This window comes from Malania oleifera, chromosome 7 (assembly GCF_029873635.1).
Source record: "Malania oleifera isolate guangnan ecotype guangnan chromosome 7, ASM2987363v1, whole genome shotgun sequence".
NCBI lineage: Eukaryota > Viridiplantae > Streptophyta > Magnoliopsida > Santalales > Ximeniaceae > Malania > Malania oleifera.
Genome location: NC_080423.1, coordinates 30,189,181 through 30,216,644, shown reverse-complemented (window position 1 = coordinate 30,216,644; position 27,464 = coordinate 30,189,181). Strand labels below are relative to the sequence as shown.

Genomic DNA, 27,464 nt, shown 5'->3' with positions numbered 1-27,464 from the left:
ATGTTCGGTGCAAGGCCGAAATTGATGTTTTGGCGCAAGGCTGTATTTACTCATGTTATTTGGCGCGAGGCCGTATTTATTCATGTTTTCGGCGCGAGGCCGTAATTATTATGTTAAAGTAGAATTCAGAAAATACTATTATTTGATTTACGATATACAGTATATGATTATGTACTATATGTTATAAAAACCCGGATGTTAGTTTAGTATAGTTTCAGGAGCACGGTACCGTAGCTTATAGATCAGATATCTATGATCAAATTGGTGCTAACCACCCCATGAGAGGGTAGAAGATGGATAGTTGATATGACTTTCAGTGTAGAATGTAGACGTCCACCTAACAATTCGGAATAGGGTGTGGCGGGTCCATCGTACTTACAGACATTTTTGACTCGGCATTGGTCGGCCAGCCATTGTCGGGTCCCGCTTTCGGGTTGCACAACTCGTCGTGGGCGGTAATACATGACATCAACTTACTATACATCCTGGGCAGTTTTCAGTATTATAGATTATATCAGATAATACATGATTAGTATGATTACTTGAAAGTATGAAATTATATGTTTATCTAATCATATTATGATTTATGTTTATGGTATATGTATTACAACATTAAATATTCATGTTACCACATAACTGATTTTAATTTATCTACCCTTACTGAGAGGTGTCTCACCCCGAATATTAAATGATTTTCAGGAAACCCAGAGAGACTGGCGGGTTAGGGCCGCCGCTGAGTGAGTTGAGCTTCCTTATTAAGAGGTAAGTTTTGATATAGAATCAGGAGATTTTTGTTGTAAGATCCTAGGTTTATTTTGGAAATTTTGGGAGACTGTATATAAACACAGATATCTGGGAATGTAGTTAACTCAAGTATTGGATTTTATGGTTACGAAAATGTAATTTAAATTTACTGCTGCTTAAATTTCTACCTTGTTTGATAGGTGTCCCCAATACCCACGGGTTCGGGTTAACCATTTTATTTATTATGTTTCATTTTATATTAAGATAAGCAGGTTGTTATAGTCGAACTTCTGTATCATTGGCCTCATTTGGTTCTCGTTCCTCATGCTCTGGTGCGACTTCAAAATAATTTTTATTTTCTTCTATCTGAATAGGAGTCGTTTCTGAAGTGTTGTTGTTTTCTTTATTTTACATTTCATTTTCTGCAAATATCACATCCCTGCTGACTACGACCTTGCGGGCAGTGGGATCCAACAGGCGATACCCCTTGACTTCGTCAGCATAACCTAAGAATATGCATTTCTTGGACTTTGGGTCCAGTTTAGTTCTTTCTTAGGCATTATACATTACATATGCAGGACATCCAAATATGTGAAGAGAAGAATATTGGGCTGGCTTACCGATCCATATCTCCATCAGTGTCTTCAAACCAATTGCTGTTGACGGTGACCAATTTATCACATAACAAGCGGTTCTGACTACTTCAGCCCAAAATGACTTGGCTAGATCTGCAGTCTTCAACATGGCTCTCGTCCTTTCCAATATGGTTATGTTCATCTGCTCTGCTACGCCATTTTGCTGAGGTGTATGCATAACAGTGAACTGCCTTTGAATACTCTCTTGCTTGCAAAATGAAATAAAATTGTTGTCTTTATATTCTCCTCCATTATCCCTCCTTAATTACTTGATTCTTTTTCTATATTCAAGTTCCACCTGCGCTTTGAATTCTTTAGACACTAGAAGATTGGATACACCTATAATCTCCTAGAGTAGTCATCAATAAATGATACAAAATAATGCGCTCCTCCTAGGGATGGAACTGGTGATTCCCATACACCAGAATGAATGAAGTCTAGAATGTGTTTGCTTCTGGCAGTAGATTTTTCAAATTTTAATCTATGTTGCTTACTTGTAACACAATGCTCATAGGAAGGTAGACTTATTGATTTGAGTCCTGGAAGAAGATTACGTTCTAAAAGAATCTTCAGACCATGTTTAGACATGTGGCCAAGTTTACGATGCCACATTATCGTTGATTCTTCCTGGGTTGATGTAACTAATGTGTCTCCCTGTTGTATAGTATTTCCCGGTAGTGTGTATAGATTTGCCACGATCTTTTATGCTTTCATCAATACAAGCGCGCCTTTGACAACCTTTAAGATCACATTTTCAATAAGGGTCTTATAACTGAGGTCATCTAACTATCCAAAAGACAGTAAATTTTTCTTCAAACCCTTCACATGTCGTACCCTTTGATAGTGCGAATCATACCATCGTACATCTTCAATTTGATATTACCGACACTAATGATCTTTAAGGCATGATCATTACCCATGAATACAGATCTGTCTGAAACAAGTTCATAAGAGTGGAACCAGTCTCAGTGAGAGGTCATGTGCCAAGTTGCTCTAGAATCCATGATCCATACATGAGTAAATTTCCTACCACCTTTAAAGATAGTTTTCGCTTTGCTGTATAGGATTTCACCATCATTGGAAGTACTCGTAGTGCATCCTTGAGAAGTGTTCTCTTTGGGAGCTTTCCCTGCATTCATCTTCTTATGCCAACAATCCTTCGAGATGTGCCCCTTTTTGCCACAATTGTAGCATTTAAAATTCTTCTTACTCCTTGACTTTGATCTACTATGATTGTAACTCCCACTAGAGCCACATTCTGTTGTTCTTCCTATCGTCATTGGTAGTGCCTCAACTTGTTGAGATCTAGACGATCTATCTTCCTTGTTTTTGCACCTGGATTCCTCTTCCAAAACAGTCGCTGCAACATAATCAAAGACTAGATTATCTGACTGAATATTATTTGTAATGTTGATGATGAGTTGATCATACAAATCTGGCAGACTTTGGAGTAGAAGCTCCGCTCGTTCGGTTGGCTCAATCTAACGTCGTCAGTTGGGAGAAAAACATATTAAGATTGTTGATGTGGTTCATAACCGATATGGACTCACTCATTCGAAGAGTGTAGAGTCGCCTCTTTAAGAAGATCTTATTGTGAAGTGACTTTACCTCATAGAGCTTTGTCAGCATATCCCAAATTTCTTTTGTTGACTTCTTCTCTGCAATGCTTGATAACACCGAATCTGCTAATGCTGGATGAAGATTAGCCACAACATCGTCATCCATATCATTCCATTTTTCGTTAGTTATCCTTATTGGTCTGTCTCCAATTGCTGCTAAGCAATTGTCCTTTCTCAGGACTGCCTTCATCTTCAATTTCCAAAGGGAGAAATTACCCCCATTGAACTTCTCAATTTCGTGCTTTGTTGCCATTATGGTAGATAAGATATGCTCCTCTACTAAACTGGCTCCCACTTTTTCACCGTGATCAATACTGTATACGTGAACAGTATCGTAAATGAATGGAACTGTATACTTGAATAAATCTCGTATACATTCACAATATTGTAAAAGTATCCGATGACACGTGTGAATAGTAACCATGAATAGTAACCCCAACCCAAAGGCCGTAACCCAAGGCTTTGATACCACTGCTAGAAAATTGAATGGGTATGAATAGTATCACACAGCTAAAATAAGAAATGAGAAAATAAGAATTGATACCAAGATTTACGTGGAAAAACTCTAAACAAATCGAGGGAAAAACCACGGGTAAGAGTAGAAGGAATCCACTATGAAAAATAATGATACAACTTCTCTCAAATTAAGAGAAACTAGAAACACAAGCTACAATAGAGACAATTTGTAGGAGAATACTTGATTTCTCTCTCTAAAGGTGGAATTGGAGATGATTGGGATGGATATATTCCTTCACCACCACTGCCCTATTTATAGGGGTTTTGTAAGCTTCATTTTCAAAACTGTCAAATGAATAGTGCAGTCATCTTTGTAAATTTGTGCAGTCATAAAATGAATAGTGCAACCACCATATAAATAGTACAGCCACCATATGAATAGTACAAATCTTATGTTGGACTTTAAATGTTAAAAATGACTTTACAATTTAACAATCCATTGCTTATAATATGTTTTATGCAAGTAGTAATCAAAAGATAAATATGGACAATACTTTTCCAAGGGTTCTCCATAAAACTTCTTAAACCCTATTTGGATTATAAGGGTCACAAAAAAAGATGTATTAGAAGAGAGAAAGGAATATACAAACCCGACTAAACTACAAAACCCTAAAAAGGAAAGGGAGAATTAAATTAAAAATACTCAAGAAAACCCTAGCCTTTTCCCATCCCAACTCACCGAGCAGTTCAAAACTCATTCCCTCTTATCCTTCTTTGCTTTAGATTTACCACTGCCGGCTATGCTTCATTCCATCTGTAATCAGACAACAGTAAATTAGTTAAACCCAACAAAACCCGAGTTTGAAAAAATTCCTTCATAGAAGTCTCTTGAACTTGAGGGTAAAATTCCGTAATTGCCCATAATCTTCGACAGTACTAATCCCCTCAATCCTTCCGAAGGAGGCGGCGGCATATTTGTCAAATCACCAAGAAGATTCAGAAGAAGCATCACTAGTACAGCCATGCTAGAAATACCCTTCTGAACAAGCGGCTCTTCCACTACTCTTAAATTTCCGCCGAAATTTCTGAAGGACTTTTTCAGTTTTCTCACCGGAAGAATCCTGGCAATCTGCTTTCAAGCATTCCAGCGAGCCTCTGCCCTCTAGAAGGCAATCCTGTCTCCTCTCTCTGCTATTTCAAACCAGTCTGTCCGCTAACTCCATTCCTCAGCATAGCAATTCGGTCGGTGCGGGCAAGGTAGTATGGTACCAATCCCGAATCTTCAGAATATTTGCCCTTTTTCAAAGCCCATCTGCACTTCTTTTTGATGAGCACGAACTTTTAGTTAACAAAATTTACTTCCTTGCAGGTACAATTTTCCTCCAAACCAACAATTTTTGAGGAGCCTTCCTTTTCTAATCCCTAGCAGACAGTCCACAGAGTATCCTATTATCTTCTGGGGAGAACCCTCTTTTTAAGAAAGCAGACTCATCAACCAAATTTGTTTTTTTTTTAATTTTTTTATTTAACCTCTTGGTTGCCACGAACCTGCTTCAAAGACGAGCAGTGTCCGTCAAATACCTGGCACTGGTAAGATTAATTTAATAGTAGCAATAGATTTCTTCAATTTTTATTATTGGCAGAGGTGCGCTTTTTTGAGATTTTCATTTTTTTAGTAATCTTAATGGTAGGCAGACTAAGAAGCTTTCTTTGCTTTTTAGTTTGTTGGGTTCATATCCCTATTTCTAATTTGGGGTTTTAAGGTTTGATGCTTGAGTGCTTCTGTGTTCTCATGTAAGATTTTTATTTCATCTAGTTCATTTTTTACTCATTCTTTTCCTCTTTTTAACCGTCTGTGGAAAACTAAGATTTTTTTTCTTTGAAGTTTAGAGCTTTAATGTAGACAGTGGTTGGTCATTCTTAATAGAGTTGGACACCGATTATTTGTTGCAGTTATAAGACAGTGTATGGATTTATCTCAAAATAAAAAAAAAACCCTTCAATCACTCTGCCTGATATTCTATCTTATGCAATTTATATTTATTCTTGTATATGCGATTGTGGTGTGTTTGCGATGCGTACCTCAATGTGGATCAACTTACATTTGGTGTGAGACTTTAGTTTTTTTTTTCGAGAATGATGCTTCCATAACTCTTTGCAGTGCCTACATTTAGCCTGGCCCATTTTTGGATTACGTGTGACTTCTATACCCATTATGCATTCCAACTATTGATGTTTGGAGATAAAGAGCTGTAATTTTTCTGAAAAATAGAGTTCATTTAATATTTTTCATAAGAAGGAATGTAAGTCCAAGGACTCGACATGATATTTGGCGAGGATGGCGGCCATGAGAGTGGCATATAATCTAGGAATGAGCTCAAGTTATTTTACAATTTTGAGGAGATAATAGCAGTTTCTTTGGTGTCACAATAGCATACGAATTTTCTAATAGACAAACAAAATCTGGCTGAATGGTAGCTTAATTAGGATAAATGAATTGATGGTGTTGGTTTTGGGTTTGATGAATAGGAATTCTTTGGCCAACACTGTTATAGGCTCTTGGGAAATGAATTATCCTTGAAATTCTGTATAAAAGCATTATTATTAGGTTTCTTCATTCTGAAAATGTTATTCATCTCCTTTGGGTTAATGATGGATTTTGTTTAAGACAGAGTTGTTTGTTTTTTTTTTTTACTTGTCTAGAATGTCCAAAATTGTACAGTAGGGATGAGATTGAAGCTATTCAAAGTTTAATGTTGGGTTATATTTTCTAGGACACAGAGGAGAAATGAGTTATATTCTCTCTCAATACATCCAAAATCTTGTTTTTTTTTTCCACTATATGTATAATATTTTATATCATCTTGTTACTCTATTTTATGAGTTGATTTGCAACTGTTCTAGAGGATGAGCAAATTCTACCTCTTCTCAATAAGGAGCAACCTAGAAATAGATGGGATGATGAAGATGTTGATGATGTGAAGGAATCTTGGGAGGATGAAGATTATGATTGATTAATTTTTTTTCCTTCAGTTTCTTTTTTTAGCTAGATGTAGAGGGTAATCCAGTAACTGTGTTGAAGGTGAATCTTCTATCCAGTGTTACAGGGCTTAGAGTTTGTTTTCACATAGGGCAGAGTAATAGATGTGTGCACCTGAGACGTGTTTTCCCTGCTTGAATATGTTTTGACTGTGACTTCATCCCCCTTTTCTTGTTTTCTTCACATAAATTGACAAACAAAATCTAGATATTGGCTGATCTACCATATGATTTGTTTACAATTGTATTGAACACATTGTAGAAGCATGGAGATGACTTGATATTTACACCATGGTTCATGTATTCTCCATTTTTTATTTGTTCATCATAGAAGAAGAAAAAATGGCTGATGTTATTTGCACCTTATTTTTCTTGGCTGATTCTTGAATGCAAGGGATGTGTGTGCAACAAGGGCTTAAATTTTGACTTCAACTAAAATTTCAAGGCTTCAAAGTATGGGAATTTCAATGTGGATGCCAATTTTGATTTTGATTCTAAAAAATGATGGACATATGTAGTCAATCACTTAAGAGAAACTATTATTGACATAGTAATGCATGATTTAGAATGAAAATATTATTAAAAGAAAATAGATCAAGGACAGTGTGTTTAAGGTGCAATAACTGTAATATAATTATCATACTGAAATATTAAATTAATATAAATGAAATCCATTTAAATATTATTTATTATACGGTTGTTTTTATTTTTTGTGTTCTCTTTTATTTATTTATTTATTTTTTGTTTTTATGGGGATTCCAAGATTTGGTTAAGGAGATGCCTTTCTCCTGATTGTATATTGTATTTCTAATGAATTTAATTTTCTATCAAAAAAAAAAATTTATATACGGATATAGGTAATTTAGAGCTAAATTGTCTAATAAAATATTGTAGCTAATGTCCAAGTCTAATTTTTCATACAGTTTCAAAAAACCGAAAGCTATTCAAATCCTTAATCTTTAGTTGAATAAATTAAGAGAGATTCCAATTTGGATTTTAAATCTCAAATTTGAGTATCAAGGAAATTTCATTCCACATGCTAGGGGGACATGTTTAAGCTTGCATTCACTTTATACAGACCACCCCCACTCCCCACAAAAAAAAAAAAAAAAAAAAAAAAACAGATAGGACATTGGAGAGACGAACAGGTCCAGCAGGAGCTTTGCTGAACGACTTGAACCCTTGCACTCATGACCCCCTTCTCCTAGCCTTCTTCTCCCTGTTTGTTGGACATCTCAGCCTTCATCGACGACGATCTTGGCTTTTGTGGAAGGCAGAAGGCTTGAAGGCTCTTCTTTGCTCACGTGAAGTCCCTCCCTCATCCTTCCGTCCCTTTTCTCCATCTCCTAACTCGTTTTTTACTAGTTCACAGGATATTGATGTGCCCAAGCGCAAAATTGATGTTTCAGTGTTTGAATGTTTAAATACAGAATTTATGTTAATGTTTCAGTGTGCACTGCATCTTTTCTGTATATTTGTTTTTATTTTTTTAAAATGATGGATGATGATAGTGATATATTGGTATCAATAATCTAATATTAATATTAATTATTAATATTAATATTGTTATCATGTTATGGATGCTTCCGATGTGTATTTTTCATGTTATACGTAACTGCGTGTGCAGGGTCACAACTTGGTCCATAAGATAACGCTGATATTTAATTGCCAAAATCGTTCAATTCTACGATTGCTTAGAGATGGAAGACTGGGGTAATGCTTCTTTCTCAACTGCCCGTTAACTTTAATACCTTTTTTTTTCTATGAAGCACTGTAAAATTCTAGCATTACATTTTGATTTTTGTGATGTTTAATGTCAATTCTGGTTGAACTGTTGTGTTATTGTTTTCTTTATTTTTCCTGCTCTTTTAATGGGATGAATAAAATTGATGGCAAGATAAATTTTTTGATTCTTGTGATCTGTTGATGTAGAAGCAAAAAAAAAGAACAGGCAATAAAAAAATTGAATATACTACATAGGGGCTGTTATGCGTGGGAAATGGTAATGAACTTTGTTTAAAAATATTGAAAAAAACTTTGGCGACACTCAAGACAAAATTATGGCATGCATAACTATGTAAATCAAATGTTTGTAACCCACAAAGAAGTAGAAAATAGTTCTACACTTAAAGAAAATTTGAGAAATCTGTTAAATGTATCAATATAATTGAATAATATTGAGACCTATGATCAATTAGTTTTGGTAGGCATGTAATTTCTTTATTGAAATTATTCCTTCAAATGCATCATCTGTTGCAAAAGGCTCCCATGCCATATTCGGAGTTTGGGGGAGGATGGATGCAGCCTTTACCTTATATGCATTGCCCCTTTCTTTTTATTGATCTATGTTGCATCAATGTTATAAAATTAATGTGAAGTGAAATCATTTTTTTTAAAGGGTCATATCAACTCATCAAGGGACAAAGTTACAATATCTACGCATTAACATTCTTTTTTATATTGGCAGATAAACCCCAAACCTATTGGGATTTGTTTTGGATTAGGCATCCCTACCCAATCATGCATAATGTCGTTGATGATATACAGAAGTCAACATTTAATAAATCTTTATGATAAGCTCTTGCATTTACATTTAATTTTTCCCAGTTCATAGTTTGTTGACTCTGGCCTGAGTGGAATGAGTGTGGGTTTGTCAAAATAATTATAAAGAGTTTAATCGGCAAGTATGCATGTATTTGTGTGAGTTAACATTTTGAGTTAATCATAAACGTAGGGGGAGTATGTTTGGAAAAAATTATAATAAAGGGTCATTTTGTTGGTAGTGTATTGAAAGATATGGATCAGGTTTCTCAATTTCTTTTTTGAAAGTACTAGTATAAGTAAATATTGTAAATACTTAAAAGCTTTGGTTGGTTTGCAAATTGGCAATTCTGTAAATATAGTGTCATGTATGTGTGTGTGTGTATAGGAATAAATATGTACATAACAAGGACATAATGGGTACGTTGTCAATATATATGAGGGTAATGTTATAAACACGAGGGTACTCAAGTTGGAGTGAAATTATGGTTTGGTGATGGTATCAATTTTTGTTTAGCCAGAAAGGGGTTCTTGAAGTGTTGTTTTGGGAAACTTGCAGTACTAGATGTCAATTAGGTGGACAAAGGTGGGGAAGTTTTTGGAACCAGGATTGGGTTGGAAAGGTAAGAAATTTTAGGTAGAAGGACTGGGGTGGAAAGCTAAGAAATTTTAAGGGTTCCTCCTTGGTGGTGCAAAAGATGGTGGGTGGCAAAGTTTTGCGAATGATTTTTGCAAGAGAGCTAAGAAATTTCGTTCTAAATTTGGAGGCAAAGGTGGAGCAAGTTTTTTGGCTCCTTGATCATGGAGTTGGATGGTGAGGGAAGGGAAGAATGGCACATGTGATGGTTGTAAAGGCCATGTTCAAACATGGAATCAGGGTGTGCTGTTTGGAAAGACAAGATCTCAGTGTGGGGGTGAATTGCAAATGATGGAAGCAGGGGTTTTGTGGCTGAAACCACAACTGCTTCATGGGATATGAAAGCCCATGCAGTCAAGGTACCTAAGGTTTCAAAGGGAGCTGTGAAGCAAGCAGAGGCGACTAAGGTTGTGCTTGGGGAGGATGGAGCAAAGAATATTGGGTTGGGATGCTTCACTCTTGTTTTATACTTGGGCTAGGTAATTGAACAAGGAGGAGCTTCTGTTTTAACTGAACTACGCCAATTAATCGAACAGGCCCACAGTCATGGTAAAAATGATTTGGGCCATTCTTTGGAAAACAAAGGACGGTTCTTCTTAGGGAAGCCATTCTTTGATGGGCGATTCTTTTAAACAAGTGCTTTGTTTGAAATTTGAATAATGTTGATAGGGCCCATAAGGCTGGTGCAAATGTTCAAGGAGTTGTTCAGATATCAAATAAGGCCCAAAAGGATTCTTCTCATGTTGTTTTCAAAAAACCAGCGATGTTCAGTTAGGAGTGATGGATTAAGAAGAGAATATTTAGGGGAAGCCGTAAAGGAAGGATTTCTCAGTCGGAACAGTAGCTAATATCAGTTAGAGGCCAAATAGATGGAGTTCAAGAGATGCCTGCATATCAAGCCCTGTTTTTGCCCACCAATTGTTGTAGGCAGCCAAGGGACTTGGACAATTCTGGAGTTTTGGTTGATGATTCTGTTCTTTTTGTGGGACACGGGATTCTAGGAGTACAAAGATCTTAAATGGGTCCTCTAAAGTGGTTGAAAAAGAAGGCATTATATAAAAAAACAAAATTCTTTTGAGGTGTAGAGTTTGGGGAATAATGTTGTTTTGGGGGGAAATCAAATGGTTAGGAAGTAAATTCTGAGAAGTTCAGGGCTCATAAGGTTGACACAGTCAGAATACAGTGCAGATGGGTGTTGAAATGAGGAAAAAATTTGAAGAAAAGCAAATTACTTCTTATGAAATATCAAGAAATGTTTTTAGGAGAGATGCTGGAGGTAATCTAAGTATATTAGAAGAACCAATTGTTCACAAGGGTGGGACTAGCGAGAGGTTAGCAGTTGGAAGGAAAATAAGAATTGAGGGGTTTTTTTGGATTATGACAGCATTGAGCTCTTTGATTTTTACTGTAATGGGGGTTGCTATTGGATAAGATTTGAGAGCAACATGGTTATGTTTCTGATTCATCTAATATGCTTGGCGATTTAACGGATGTGCTACCTCCTCCATTGGAGTGATTGGAGGGAATTACTATGTTTGAAACTGATGGTATGGATGAAAAGCAATGGGTGAGGATGGAATTTTGCCCTCCTTTTCTTGGAAGAATCTTCAAGCTCATCATTTGTTGGATGAGTTGGGTTTACACATGTTAGTGGAAGAAGGGTCAAAGGGAATCAACAAATTTGAAGTGTTTGGTGAATTATGGTGAGCAAGGTTTATAGAGGGTTTTTCTTGGTTGATTTTTGCACAATTTTAATTTTATTTTATAATTTTTTTATTTTTATTAGTATTTTTTGCTTTTATTTATTTATTTTTTTGAGGATTTCTTCTCCTCATCTATGTTGTCATTTCTCCGTCTCTTAATATATCTGCTTCTTTTATCAATAGAAAAGAACACATGTGGGCACTCTGTGTAGTACAAACTACAAACACCTGGCAGCATTCATTTTTGCAAACCTGAGCATTTGGAAAATCTTAAAGAGGACAGTGTCAAACTGGTGCTCCTCACCACGATGGATCCAAATCATAGGTTTTACACATGGATATTGTATCTATTTTGTAAATTTAACCAATGCAATTGTTATTGCTAAGTTAGATATGGACAAGGACACTTCATAAACATAATTGTATGTGAAAATTCATATGCGTGTGAATGCATGCATGCATGTGTGCATATATGTATAAATGTACGGATTTATAAAAAGGATATGATGGGCATATTGCTAAGTAGATAAAGGTAATGTTATAAGCAGAATCTATTTTTTGGCGTCCTATGCATAGTGAACATGTTTACAACATGATGCAAACATGAGGGTATGCCAAATCTTAAAGTTGTTGTGATCAAATTGGACCAAAGCCATTAACTTTTCATATGGATTATTGAAGCGATATTGAAGGGGAGAAGAGGAGGCTAAGAGGGGCAGTCTTTGGTATGGATGAGGAGATAGCCTGGGCTAGAATGGTTTATTTTAGCTTGTTTTCAGCAGTGCTGGGTTGTGATTAGAACCGATTTTTTGTTGAAAATGTTTCAGGAATTTTATGCCTGATGGAGGGATTCCTAGCTGTATGAATCAACCTTCATTACCTTAGTTGTTAAAAGAGGATTGTTCTGTTAGGGTTAATGACTTCTAGCATATTAGCCTGATCACGACTGTTTATAAGATAATTGATGAGGTTTTGGCAGATAGGCACATAGGGATAAGAATAGGGGTATTATTTCTAGCTCTCAATCAATTTTTGTTGGAAGGAAACATATTTTGGCTGCTGATTTAGTGGATAATGAGGTTGTGTGAGGATGTTAGGAGGAGCAAAAAGGAAGTTTTAGTGTTTTAGCTGGATTTTGAGAAGGCTTACTGCCTATGATAGGGTGAATCCAATCAAGTTAGGGGACAAGTCGAGTCCGAGTAGCTCGCGAGTAGGCTTAACTCACTTACTCCCCTATCTTTTTTATGATTATTAATGGAGAACCCAAGGTTGGATTTTGGCTTTTAGGGAGTGAGAAAAAAGGATTTGTTGTGCCCTTTCCTTTTTATTTTGGTGCAGTTGTTTTGGGTAGGATGATAAAGAGGCTATTGATAGGGATTTTTTTGTTAAGTGCATTGCAATGGGGAGGGATTTTGTTGTTTTGCTTTTGCAGTTTGCCATAGATACTATCATATTGTTGCTTATTGAGATGACATCATTCTGTAATATTCTTAATGTTATACTAGTCCTTTAATTAGTTTTGAGGCTTTAGATTAATTTGGGTATGCATGGTTTAGGTGTCACTGAGGATGGGGCCTTAGATTAATAGTAAGGTTGCTCCTTTGTGATCAGTTGGTCATGGGATTGAGTTCAAGGAAACAGTCTCTTTGTATAAAAGCAGGCGTACACTGTGACGACCCTCTTCTTATCCTTGCGAAGTGGGAGCATTGTGGCCTAGGGACGTCCTTTATGGTTTAGGTACAACTAATTTGAATCTAGAGGTGGCTTCTAGTTTTACAGCTCTTGTGGGTTGAGACTGTGGTTTCTGACTTGTCTAGGTGTTCTTTCTGTGGGCTGGTGCTTGATAAGGTTTCCAAAACCTTCAATTTTTTTTTAATGGTTTTTCTACTTTAAACATAGACTTGTCTTTCCTTGATTCCTCATTATTTATTTATTTTTTCTTTATTTGTGGTTCATGTATTGCGACCAAGTTAAGAGACGACAATGAGAGATTTTCTTTGGTCAGGTGCGGGTGAGAGGAGGGATCATATTGTGAGTTCGGAGGTTATTGGTAGGTCTAAACATGAGTTGGTCTTGGGTCTAAATAACTTGGCGTCTGAAAACATTGCCTTGGTAAGGGGCTTTTGCATTTTACTTTGAAAACTAATTCTCTTTGGCATATGGTCATTAAGAGTAAATTTGGCTTCCAAGCAAATGGCTGGGGTGCTTCTTTGTAGTTAGTTTCTCATGAAAGCCCTTGGAAATTAATTTCGTAGCTGTCTTTTGTTATTTTCCCTGTACTACACATAAAGTGGGAGATGGCTGTTGGGTTCCCTTTTTGGGTAGACATTTGGTTTGAGGAAATCTCTTTTCTTCTTATTTATTTATTTATTTATTTTTGGGGGGGGGGGGGGGGTTCCATCTCCTTCTCATTTAACTTTGCATCTGAAGCACCTATTTCTTCAATTTTTAATTTTTTATTAAAAAAATAAAAAAATATATATTTTCATTGAATAAGAAAGAATATACAAATACGAGAAAAAGATCCTCCTATAAAAAAGAAGAAAACAAAATAGACTAGAAAATGATCAAAATAAAACGGCCTTCCAATCTCAATGAAGATATGAGAAATATGCTCCCTTTAAAACCACCAGCTGCAAAAGACTAGAGAGAGGACAAGTCTGAATCCTATTTCAAAGCAAAGTACCAGAATTCCTCTTTCTAGAAAAGATACGAGCATTCCTTCCCGTCTGAAGTTCCCATAAATCTGCATAGATGTTGCAAGTCCACAAGACTAAACCATCACCACTCTTTGCAAAACCTGCAAAAGTGGGATGTAATAATTTCTCCACTGAATCTGCACAAACCCAATTCTTCCTGAAAACACCAAATAGCTCATTCCAGATCCACCAAGAGAAAGGGCAATTCAAAAATAGATGTGAAGCAGATTCTGAGCTATCAAAACTCAAGAAACAAACGTCTGTAGATAATGCCTTTGAAGCTTCCTAGTCTACTGCAGATTGTTGGTGCTGACTTTCTTACCAACCAAGCAAATGCCTTGACCTGACAGTGGACTTTAGCTTTCAATATGAAACGATGAAGGGGAAATGATTTAAAAGACAGAGGTCAAATGCTCAGAGAAAGATTTTGAAGAATAGAAACACGAGGAATCCAAATCCCAACTCTTACCATTCCTCTCACATGAAAAATGACAGCCCTCCTATAGGACCAGCAAAAATAGTTCCTCCAACTTCCAATCATTTAGAGACCATGAAAATTAAAATTCAAAGAAGAAGTAGGCTCATTTAAAGTAAGGAAGTTTTGACATTATTATGTGCTATAGAAAGATGATATAAACAATGGTATAAAATGGAGTTGCATAATTCCCCTCCCAAGCATCTTTCAAAATCAGTACCTGAGATCCATTGCCTTCAGTTTGTTTTATGCAAGGCACTAGTCAATACATAAATCTGCAATACTTTTGAAGGGCTCTCCATAGAACTTCTTGAACCCCATTTAGTACTTTTTTTTTGGGATAACAAAAGAAGATATATTAGAAGAGAGGAATATACAAACTCGGCAAGGTTATGAAATCCTTTAAAAAAAAAAGAGAAAACTAAAAATAACCATGAAAACCCTTCTTCAAGCCTTTCCCATCATAACTCACTGAGTACTTCAAATCTAATTCCCTCTGACCCTTCTTTACCTTAGATTTACTCCCGTCCATCTGTACTTCATTTGCTCTGCAATCTGACAATTCTAGAATCAGTTTATCCAGCAAAACTGATTTTGAAAAAAATCCGTTCTTGAAGTCTCTTCAACTGGTGTGGGTAAAATTCTATCACTACCCAAATCTTCAACAATACTAATCCCCTCCAATCCTTCCAAAGGAGGTGGCAGCACATTGGTTAATTCCCCGTGAAGATCAGAAGAAGAAACAGAAGTACAGCCAGGCTGACCCTGAATCTCGTCCAACAGCAAACCCCCATCACATTCAAAATCATTAATGCCTTCACTTTCACTGTGTGAAACATATTCCCCCCTTCCCCCCACTTCCTTTTGCCCTTACAAATGTTAACCTCTTTCACTAGAAATATCCTTCTAAACATTTGGCTCTTTGATGCAGCCATGGGATAGTTTAGAAGAAATAGAAGAGAGGGAGGGGAAGGGAGGAGAGAGAAGATACCAGGGGGAAACTTACGTTCAATTCCAATTCAAATTCATCAATAACTGCTTACACACACCATTTATAAAAAAAGCCTACACACATACCCCTAAAACTACATTAATTACAAACAAACACCTGCTTTACACATATTACAAACAAGCCCCAACAACACATAATCCTATACTAATTAATACTAAACACACATAATAAACTACTAACTAAACCCAACAATTCTTAATACAATTCTTCTTAGGTAGTTTCTAACATGGATCTTCCCAAAGTCTTGCTTCTTGTCCTACATCAACACTCCCCCAGTTAGAAAAAATTTAGCCTCGAATTCAGAAATGTTGGAGGATAAAAAAGGAGGAGCAAAGTTGGACTCTTCAAATTCTAGTGCTTGAATGAGACAAGAAACCATGTTCCATTGGTAGTACCATAAACTTGACTTGAGAATTAGCATCAATGAACTCCTTGGGGATGACAAACTCTATACAATAGGAATATTTGAAGGACTTTGGATGTCTTCAAACCCATTTATTGCTTTGCTTGTAGTGTCTCTAAGTTGAGTAACTTTGAAATGATCAATAATCTCTAATTCTTTGTCTTTTTTGGTTGGTAGAGCAAGCTTCAAAATGATTTTCTTTCCATTATAATGGAAGACATATGTGCTCTCATGTCCTTGAATTGCACCCAAATCATCCAACCAAGGAGAACCAAGGAGTACATGGCCAATCTTCATTGGTATGATATCACGCCAAACATTATCAAAATAGTCACCCATTTGGATAGGAACCAAACATCTTTCATGAACATATATATGCTAGTGTTATCAATCCAAGATATGCCATAAGGCTTTGGATGGGGTTCCTAATGAAGTTGCATATGAATAACTCCATTTGTAGAAATCACATTCATAGGGCATCTTTCTTAAAAAGTGAATTTGCATACTTTTTACCCAGACTTAAGAAAGGTATGGAATGGCTTGATATTATACTTAAAGTATGACTAAAGCCATTTATTTTTCCAGTGAGCTGTCACCATATTGGTTGATTTTTACATATATACTGCAACTATATATCACCAAAGGCCTTAACACAATTTGCTCTCAACCCTTGCTCTTAATTTCTCAAAAACTGTTTCAATTCACCTTTGATATTGATTGTTGTGCTGAAATGAAACAAATTCACAAAGAAAACTTACAAACACAGCAATGCAAACTGATTTGTTATTGCTGGCAGTGACAACTCCATGCTCCAAAGGGTTGATGGTACAATAATTCTACAATTTCTTGTGTTCCATGTCAAATTATCGCGCCTGCTTGCATTATGTTGTGTCTGTGATCAAAATACCATGCTGCAGATCAAAATATTGTGGAGAAAACACCAATTTATCGTAGCTGGGAACCAACTTCTCACGATTCTGTCAGCAGGAGGGGAATCTGGCAGAATCCCACTCACAGTCACTGGCGCGTGGGGTGCGTGAGTTGTCAGCAGCGAGATTCTGGCGATGAAACTTAAGGCGAGTGCAGATCAGTGAGTGGGGAGTGCAGTGGTGGTGGTGGTGGTGTGATGAGGAAAGCACAAGATAGTAGGGATTCTTGAAGGCCGATGGCTGGAGTATTTTGGATGGTGTGTGGGGTTACAAAACTGCTCGAATGGTGTTGCAATGTTGAGGTAAAGGGTTTCGGAGGTTTCTGTTTTCAATGGAATGGGTGGTGTTGTAGGATGGTGGCTGGAAAGTGGTGTTCAAACAAATGGGGACATAGCTGGAATTTTAGAAAAAGTTCAGAAAGTGCAGAACTGCTTTTCATTTTTTATTTTTTTAAACTGAAATTTCAGAACAGAGAAGAATCATAAAGAGAATGATGGAAAGGAAACAGAAAGAGTAGAAGACAAGAAGGAAGAATGAAGAAGAAGAAAAGAAGAAGATGGAAGATTGGAGGAGTTGCTGGACAGAAACTGCCAAGAGATGGCAACAGAATTCAGAAATGAGAAGGAGAGTTGGGAGAGTTACGGGAGATAATTAAAGAGAAGAAGAAGAAGAAGAGAAGGAGAAGGGAAACAGAGAAGAAGAAAGAAGGCAGAAGGCTGCTGTGCAGCAGCGGATTAGGGACAGAACAGGAGATCAGAACAGAGAAAAGAGGAGGAAGAGAAGAAGTCATAAATAGAGAAAATTGAGAGAATTACAAGAAGAGAAGGAGGAGGGAGAAGAACATTGCAGAAGAGAAGAGGAGAGAAAGGGGACGATGGGAGGATTGAAATGGAAGAATGGAGATTGAAGTTGGGCTCTGATACCAAATGATGCAGGGGCACCATCAAGGTTCTGCAGCCATGGGAGAGATTAGAAGAAATAGAAGAGAGGAAGAGAGGGGAAGGGAGGAGAGAGGAGATACCAGGGGGAACTCATGTTCAATTCCAATTCGATTTCATCAATAACTGCGTACAACATGGCTTTCACAAATTATTTATAAGAAAGCCTAAACACATAAAACTATACACATACCCCTGAAACTAATGAATTACAAACAAATCCCTACTTTACGCAGATATTACAAACAAGCCCCAACTAGCATAATCCTATACTAATTAATACTAAATACACATAATAAACTACTAACTAAACCCAACAATTCTCAATACAATTCTTCTTAAGTAGTCTCCAACATAGATCTTCCCAAAGTCCTGCTTCTTGTCCTGCCAATCTGCTTTCAAGCATTCCAGCAAGCCTCTGCCCTTTAGAAGGCAATCTTGTCTCCTCTGCCTGCTTGTTCAAATCGGTCTGTCAACTAGCAATCGGGTTGGTGCAGGCAAGGCAGTATGGTACGAATCCTGAATCTCTAAAAAAGGGCAGCCTGGTGCACAAAGCTCCCGCGTATGCAGGGTCCGGGGTAGGGGCAGACCACAATGGGTCTATATATGCAGCCTTAGTATTTTCAAAATATTTTCCCCATTTCAAAGACCATCTGCGCTAACTTTTGATGAGCACAAACTTTTAGTTAACAGAATTTACTCCGTTACAGGTACAGTTTTCCTCCAAGCCAAAATTTTTTGAGTAACCTTCTTTTTTAATCCCCAGCAGACAGTCCACTGAATATCCTCATATATTCAAGGGGGAACTCTCCCTCTAAGAAAGCAAAATCATCAACCAAATTTGCTATTTTTTTGAAATTGACAATTCTAAATTTGCCTCTATACATCTACTATTCCTAAAACTGCTGCTTTTAACTTCTTGGTTCCATGAACCTGCTCCAAAGACGAGCAGTGTTTGCCAGATTTCTCTCCAAAGCTTGATCAGTACCAGGGACCTCTTGGAGAACTGGAGAAAGAATTTGGGCTTCGTTCGCAATGTTTTGAAGATCCTACTTCAATGTGTTCTGCTTCTGTGCTTTAAAATTTGGATTTTGAGCCTTCCCGTTATATGGTCCTTCAAGGAAATAGCTCGATCATGCTTCTTTTAACTAAATATGCCCAAAATGGTTCCTTCAAACTGAACATGGGCCTGCTCAATAACCTGGCCCAACGGTGATTTAAAGAGAACCCCGTTCTTATAAATTGAGCCAAAGTCCAAAGAAATCATCAAAGACCCAGGTCCACTCCACCTGGCCTTCGCCGACCCATTTTCCACGAAGGATACCCTAATCACCTCTGAGATATTCGACTGTCGAATCTCCTTCTATAATCCTAATCATCTCCAAAGGAACTCCTAAAGAAGAATGCCACACCCAGCTAAGGAAGCTAACTCCAAAGACCTGGCACTAGTAAGATGAATTTGGTAGTAGCAGTAGATTTCTTCAATTTTTACTATTATTGACAGAGTGGTGCTTTTTTGAGATTTCCATTTTTTTAGGAATCTTAATGGTAGGGACACTGAGAAGCTTTCTTTCCTTTTTAGTTTGTTGGATTCATATCTGTATTTCTATTTTGGGGTTTTGCGGTTTGATGTTTGGACACCTCTGGTGTTCTCATGTAGTCTTTTTTATTTTCACCTAGTTCATTTTACTTGTTCTTTTCATCTTGTTAACTGTCTGTGGAAGATTTTTTTTTCCCTTAAGGTCTAAGGCTTCAATGTAGACAGTTGTTGGTCATTCTTAATAGAGTTAGACACTGATTATTTGTTGTTGCAGTTATAAACAGTTTATGGATTTATCTCAAGTAAAAAACCTTTCAAACACTCTGCTTGAGATTCTATCTTATGCATTTTATCTTTATACTTGTATATGTGATCATGGTGTGCTTGCATGTGGATCAACTTACATTTGGTATGAGACTCTTGTTTTCCTTTTTTTAAAAACGATGCTTCCATAACTCTTTACAGTGCCTACGTTTGGCCTGGCCCATTGTTGGATTACATGTAAAGTTCATTTTATATTTTTTATAAGAAGGAATGGGAGTCCATGGATTCGACATGATATTTAGCGGATGACAGGCGTGAGAGTTGCATATAATCTAGGAATGAGCACAAGTTATTCTACAATTTTGAGGAGATAATAGCAGTTTCTATGGTGTCATAATAGCATATGAATTTTCTGATAGAAAAACAGTATCTGGCTGGATGATACCTTAATTACTAGAAATGAATTGATGGTGTCAGTTTTGGATTTGATGAATAGGAATTCCTTGGCTTAAACTGTTTCTTGGGAAATGAATTATCCCTAAGATTCTCTAACCCTATGTTTGGGAGAGGCCTTGGATTTTGATTTGTATGGATTTGGACGAAATGTAATACAAATTTGTATTGCATTTTGTCCAAATCCAAACGAATCCAAATTGCCCGAAATCCAAACTTCTAAATGCATAAAAGTATTGTTATTAGGTTTCTTAATTCTGAAATGTTATCCATCCCCTTTGTGTTAATGATAGGTTTTGCTTGACAGAGTCGTGATTTTTTCCCCTACTTGTCTAGAATGTCCAAAATTGTACAGTAGGGATGTGATTGAAGCCATTCAAAATTTGATGTTGCATTTGTATTTTCTAAGACCCAGAGGAGAAATGAATTCTACTCTCAAAAAATCCTAAATCGTGTTTTGTTTTCACTATGTACAATATTTTATATCGTCTTGTTACTCTATTTTATGAGTTGATTTGCAACTGTTCTAGATGATGAGCAAATTCCACCTCTTCTCAATAAGGAGCAACCTGGAAATAGATGGGATGATGAAGATGTTGATGATGTGAAGGAATCTTGGGAGGATGACGATGATCCTGCTCCGGTATGGTTGAATAATTTTTTCCCTTACAGTTTCTTTTTTTAGCTAGTCGTGGAGGATAATCCAGCAATTGTGTTGAAGGTTATAGGGCTTAGAATTTTTTTCGCATAGTGCAGAGTAATAGATGTGTGCACCTGAGATGTATTTACCTGGCTTGAATATGTTTTGGCTGTAATTTCACCCCCCTTACTGTTCTTTTCTTCAGATAATTTGACAAACAAAATCTAGATATTGGCTGGTCTACCACATGCCTTAGCATTTGTTTTGGTCTTAACAAAAAGGCATTAGAAGGAAAATAAGGAATCTTTTTTTTTTTAATGAAATTGTTTCAAAATAAAATTAAATTGTTTGCAATAGTCTTGAACACATTGTAGAAGCATGGGGATGACTTGATATATACACCATGGTTCATGTATTCTCCATTTTTATTTGTTCCCCATAGGAGAGTAAAAAATGGTTGATGTTATTTGCACCTCATTTTTCTTGGCTGATTCTTCAATGCAAGGGATGTGCGTGCAACAAGGGCTTAAATTTTGACTTCAACTAAAATTTCTAGGCTTCAAAATATGGGAATTTCGATGTGAATGTCAAATTTGATTTTGATTTAAAAAATGATGGAAATATGTAGTTAAACAAAGAATTCTCTGATGGAACTTAGAAACTATTTTAGACGTAATAATGCATGATTTAGAGTGAAAATATTATTAAAAAAATACATCAAGGACAATTATGTTGTGTATAAGGTGCAATAACAACAACAACAACAACAAAACCAAGCCTTAGTCCTACTAAGCGGGGTCGACTATATGAATCCTTTTCTGCCAATTTATGCGATCATGGACCATTTCTTTTGATAGATTCAAGGATATTAAATCCTTACTCACTATTTCCTCCCAAGTTATTTTACGTTTACCCCTACCCCTTATACTGCTCCCCACAGTAACTAAGTCATTCTTCCTCACAGGTGCACTATAAGGCCTACGTTGCAAGTGTCCATACCATATGAGTTGTCCCTCCCTTATCTTATCTTCTATAGGAGTTACACCTAACTTACCACGAATATGTTCATTCCTTAATTTGTCTTTCAATGTTATACCACTCATTCATCTAAGCATTCTCATCTCGGCAACTTTTACTTTTTGGATATTATGTTTTTTCATCGCCCAACATTCCAATCCATATAGCATAACTGGTCTTATAGCAGTCCTATAAAACTTCCCTTTCAATTTTAAGGGTATTCTATGATCACATAGCACACTTGAAGCACTTCTCCATTTTACCCAACCTGCTTTAACTGTATGCATTACATCATCTTCAATTTTTCCTTTAGCTTGCATAATAGATCCAAGGTATCGAAATCTACAAGTGCTATTTATTTCTTCATCATCAAGTTTAACTTTGTCTCCAATATTCCTTCTATCATTACTAAAATTACATTTCATATATTCTGTTTTATTTCTACTTATCCTAAAGCCTCTAAATTCCAAAGCTTCTCTCCATAATTCTAACTCAGCTTCTACTCCGTCCCTAGTTTCGTCAATTAATACAATATCATCTGCAAACAACATACACCATGGAACCTCCTTTTGAATACTCTTAGTCAATTGGTCCATCACTAAAGCAAAAAGATAAGGACTCAAAGCAGATCCTTGATGTGCACCTATGGTAATTGGAAATTCTCTAGTTTCTCCATCTATAGTCCTTACACTAGTCATTACTCCATCGTACATATCCTTAATGACATCGGTATACCTACAACATACACCCTTTTTATTCTAAAGCCCACCATAGAATTTTCTTAGGTATCCTATCATATGCTTTCTCTAGGTCAATAAATATCATATGCAAGTCTTCCTTCTTTTTCCTAAACTTTTCCATTAATCTTCTTAAAAGATAAATAGCTTTTGTGTAATGACTTAATATAATTATCATACGAAACATATTAAATTAATATAAATGAAATTCCATTTAAATATTATTTATTATACGGATGTAGGTGATTTAGAGCTAAATTGTAAAATAAAATGTTGTAGCTAATATTTAAGTTTAATTTTTTTTGTTGTTTCAAAAGACCGCAAGCTATTTGTATCCTTAATCTTTAGTTGAATGAATTAAGAGAGAAATTCCAATTTGGATTTTGAATCTCAAATTTGAATATCAAGGAAATTTCATTCTATAGTTAAAATTTTTGATAAATTTTGCTAAAATTTTGAGATTTTTATGAATTTCAAGTGATTCATTGAAATATTTTACAATTTTGTGAAAGTTTAAGACCATGATGTGCACACTGCCATGCACGTGTGAACATGTACATGTGTTTGAGGACTTATTGGACATAATTAGAGTATTATGTGAACAATTGCTCTGATTTTACTTTTTGGTATTGTTTAGCTGATTTGCGATTTTCATAAGCTAAGCCATTGTCAGTAATCAATGCATAGATACTAGAAAAAATTGAGACATGTGGTTGCTGCCATTGACTTTATTCTTTTAGTTTATGGAACTCTTTTAACACCTCCTCACCCACAAGAAAAAGGAAAAAGAAAACAGTTGTGTGATTGTGTACCTATTGCTTATATGTAACTACAGTGAAATAAATTCTGATTCCTTTCCCTTTCAGATGATGTTTTTGGTCCTTTGGCTTTCTTCAAGCAAAGTTTGTATTGACTGAAAATGATGGCCTGTTGGAAGGAAGGTGTTCAAAAATATCAATTTTCACTGGCTATTCTGGGTGGTTTGGTTATATTTATGTTGTTTGTGCAAAAACACATGCCTGTTGTGTCTCAGATCCGTTTTATTGTGTACACTTGTTATTGATGGTAGTATTTTATTCCTCTATCCTGGAGAGCATTTAATCATGTACCTTGTCATTTTGTCTTAGCAGGATGGTGTACCATTTGATATTTTATTCACAATTGACCTGTTTTTTTCCTCAGATGTAATGCGTGTGTATGTATGTCATTTATGATTATGGTTGCTGTTAGCCACCATGCGTTAGGATTCTGCTGTCACTGATAATGGACTGAAATCTGCTTAATTATGATGCACCTGAATGTCACCATTCACCCTTTTTTTATTGATACAATCAGGAACCTGCTGCTGCACCTTCTACTGGAAAGACCTCAAAAAAACCAGTTACAAAGTCTAGTCAAAAGAAAGGAAAAGAAGTTGAAGTGACACAGGAAGTGCAGTTAGATCCTGTAGCAGAGAAACTTCGACAACAACGGTACAGACATAGGTTTTCATTACTACATTTATATTTGATTCTTGGTGCTTATAATTCCAGATATAGGGTTGGATATCTTTGTGTTGTGCAGCATTCTAGTATGTGCTATCAAAAGCAGAAAGATGTAACTGAATAACATGTTTTTTATGTTTTGTTTGATGGTTAGCTGAAGAACAACCATGCTATTTTTTGGAGTGGTAGTGGGAATTATATTCCTATGTATTCCTTTGCTTCATTGTAAATTTAAGTTATTTATTATAAGTTACTATTAATTTTTTGTAAAAATTTAAAAGGTATGGTATGTTCAGCCCAAGTTTAACTTAGCTGTCACCCTAGTAAACATTAGTCAGCTTGCTTTTTGGACCAAGCTTTGTTTGTGATCCATTTTCAAGTGCAAGTTTTGGTTTTTATTTATTTATTCTCCCAGTTGTTGATAGGCAGCACCTGAATTCACATGACAGTTGAGTTGTATTTGTTCATTTATAACTTTCAGTCTATATTTTCTCTGTTGCCTCTGGTTTTGATTTTTGGCATGTCCTAGCCAAGGAGACTGGGAGGAATTTAATGTGATTGTTATTTTTTTTTTTTTGTTTTTTGGGGGTAGGGTTTTGAAAACTGCTGAAGTGATGGCTTAGCCTTTTCTTTCCTTTACATGCGTCAATGATTACAGATTCTAGTGATGCTTAATATAGATTGGGTCTTCATTTGTATCATGTTCAAACAGTCCATGGAATTTCTCATTTGTGTTACTCATAAAGTATGCACCTTTCGAATGCTATACGATGAATAATATGTGAGCTGTTATGATAGCTTCTAAATGAATCAGACTTTTGAACTCTCCCTTATTATTTCCTTACACTCAAATACACCTGAGCACCAAGCCTGCACCGTTCTGTTGTTGCTTCAGAAACTCCTTGACCTGTGCGGCTTACCCAAAGCCTGCAACACACAGTGCCAATGAACCAAGATATTAGAATTAATGAAGAAAGACAGTGGCATTGCACTCCCGTTGCATCTGTGTCATGATTCAATGAATCTTAGCCTGTAAGCATACCGAACTTGGGACTGCCTTTGTCATTTTGATGCAATTTGTCCATCTGTCACTGGAGACTCACCACATCATTCAACAATCCAAATCCTAGAGCGCCCAACCTTTGATCTTCTCATCTTTGAATTTGTTATCCTTCTCTGTTTCATACTTTCTATCTTTTGTGAGCCTGGAAGAGTATCTAAGGTCCTCTTATCATTTTTTCTCTCTTTTTTTCTCAATTCAAAAGACTTGTGGTGACCTACATACATAATTTTTTTAATGCTTTTATTTCTTTTACACCAAGTAGTTGAGCCTTAACCTTAGGTGGAATTTTTTCCATGATTGGAATTGGAATATGCTGGAAATGGAAAATGGTAGATTTTCTGTTATGTTTGGTTTGACATAGAATCAGCATCAGAATTGTATTGCAGTGTTCAGCATATGGATATAAGAACTAGAATTGGCCTATCTGTCAATTATAACTCTACATATTATGAAAAATTACGTAATTTAAAATGAAATGATATTATCTTAAATTAATAATTATTTTATAAATTATAATATGTTTATATTTAATTATGTTGTTATGATGGAGATGGAGAAGTGAAGACGAGAAGAAGAGAAGAAGAAAAGAGAAGGCAAAAGTCAAGTGGCAGTTTCCTCAAGCAGACATACAGCTCATCAGCCCTCTTATATATTAATAATTAAAGAGGCATGAAAGACAAAAATGCCGTTATTCAAGCTACATAATTACTAAAATAGCATATTCCCTTCTAATACCTCTCCCCAAGCTGGAGGTGTGTAAATATCATCTAACCTTAGCTTGTTACAATCGTTATAAAATGTAGGCTTAAATAAAGCCTTCATCAAAACCTCGTGTCTAAGATTTCATAAATGGAGTCTTCCCAACGATCTAGGACACAACATCCTGCACAAAATGACAGGCAACTTCAATGTGCTTTGTCCTCTCATGAAACATCAGGTTGTGAGCAATATAAATGGCAGCTTGATTATGACATAACCACGAAACTAAGAATCTCATCTCTAACATAACAGACTTAATCACTTAAGTTCGCACAATGGGAGTTTTGGCTTAACTGTTTTGACTTTTTGAGATCCATCCCAGCATGACTTGGATTTGCCATTTGATCATTGAAAAGGTACATGGGAACATGTACCCAGCAGTTCTTGGTTCTTATTTTATTGTTGATTAAGTTTTGGTTTATTCACCTTCCTACTCCAATGCATTCTTTTGCCTTGTCTATTTCTTCTGTTTAAATTCCTTCCTCATGTGTTGACGTGCTTGGTATGATTGGGTGGAAGCATGCAAAGGATGTAAAAATGGATGCCATGACTGCTCGAGGGACATGGGACTTGGTGGATCTTCCTCTTGATAAGGAGTCGCTTGGTTAACGAATAAAAACCTTGGTCCGCTGGTTAGGTGTCGCTGAGTCTACATCATGAAATATCATCCTCCCTATCAAATGGCTGAAGGCTCGAGGTTGCCGAGGGCTCCACCCAAGCATATGGTGTTTGATTACTTGAGACCTTATCTTCGGTTGCTTGACTAAATTATGCTTGTGTACTGATCTTGTTGGTAGTTAATTTTGATTGGCCCTTGTACCAGTTGGATGTGGAAGAACATCTTTTTGTATGGAGATGATTTGCAAGAAGAGGCATACCATTGATGGACTTGGATTTGTTTCCTTGACCTTGAATTAAAAAATGTTAGATGGTGGTCTTTATATGTCGTTTTATCTCAATGCTACTCTATCATTCAGTTATTGTCGCCAAAACGAGACATTTATGTTACTTTTAGAAGTTTATGTTGATGATATCATCATCACTTGACAATGTTAAGAGCAAGATTGCAGATCTGAAGCAGGGTTCAATAAAAATTTCATATCAAGGACTTGAGTACTCCACATTAGTTTCCTGGTATTAAGATTGTATGGCATAAGAAAGGGTTGAACCATCTCCACTAAAATGTACCTTGGACTTGCCAAGTGAGACTAGTATGTTGGCAACTAAACCAATTGACAGTCAAATCCCAATATGACATATCCTTTGCTCTGGGGATGGTGATTTAGTTTGCAGAAAATCCCAAACAACCATGTTGATATGCTGTTTCGAGGATTCTATGGCATCTGAAAGGCTCTCCTGGTAGATGTTTGATATATAAATGGAATAGAAGCTAAGATGGATAATATGATGCAAATTGGGCTGACTCTGATGATTGAACTCTGATATGGATATTTTACATTTTTGGAAGGAAATCTTGTTGCTAGGCATAGGAAACAAACTACATAGCAAGATCTAATGCAAAAGCAAAATACCAAGAACTCACACTCATGGTTTTAAATTGCAGTCGTGGGCTATGTTGCGTTGTGGTGACAGCCAAAATTGAAGAAAAAGTAGGCAATCCTTTAAAACATGACTTTTATGAATTTTGACTTCTTCAACCAACAAGCAATTTCAAAT

The 27,464-nt window shown here is 36.2% G+C and overlaps 1 protein-coding gene across 5 annotated transcripts in view; it reads left to right on the top strand.

The window, feature by feature from the left end:
* Nucleotides 1–4,144: 4,144 nt before the first annotated feature.
* The window catches only part of LOC131160225 (uncharacterized), a 75,232-nt gene continuing 51,912 nt past the window's right edge, over nt 4,145–27,464 (top strand). For 2 of the 5 annotated variants that reach the window (XR_009137962.1, XR_009137961.1), the window contains exons 1-5: nt 4,340–4,711; nt 4,824–5,044; nt 8,121–8,206; nt 20,618–20,730; nt 23,817–23,953. Coding sequence is in view for 2 of the 5 variants with exons in the window: in XM_058115658.1 (XP_057971641.1) it covers nt 8,194–8,206; nt 20,618–20,730; nt 23,817–23,953 (263 nt within the window). In the remaining 3 variants the exon portion in view is untranslated. Of the gene's footprint in view, nt 4,720–4,823; nt 5,045–8,120; nt 8,207–20,617; nt 20,731–23,816; nt 23,954–27,464 lie in introns of all 5 variants that reach the window. The other 3 variants (XR_009137963.1, XM_058115657.1, XM_058115658.1) reach the window with 2 other exon arrangements.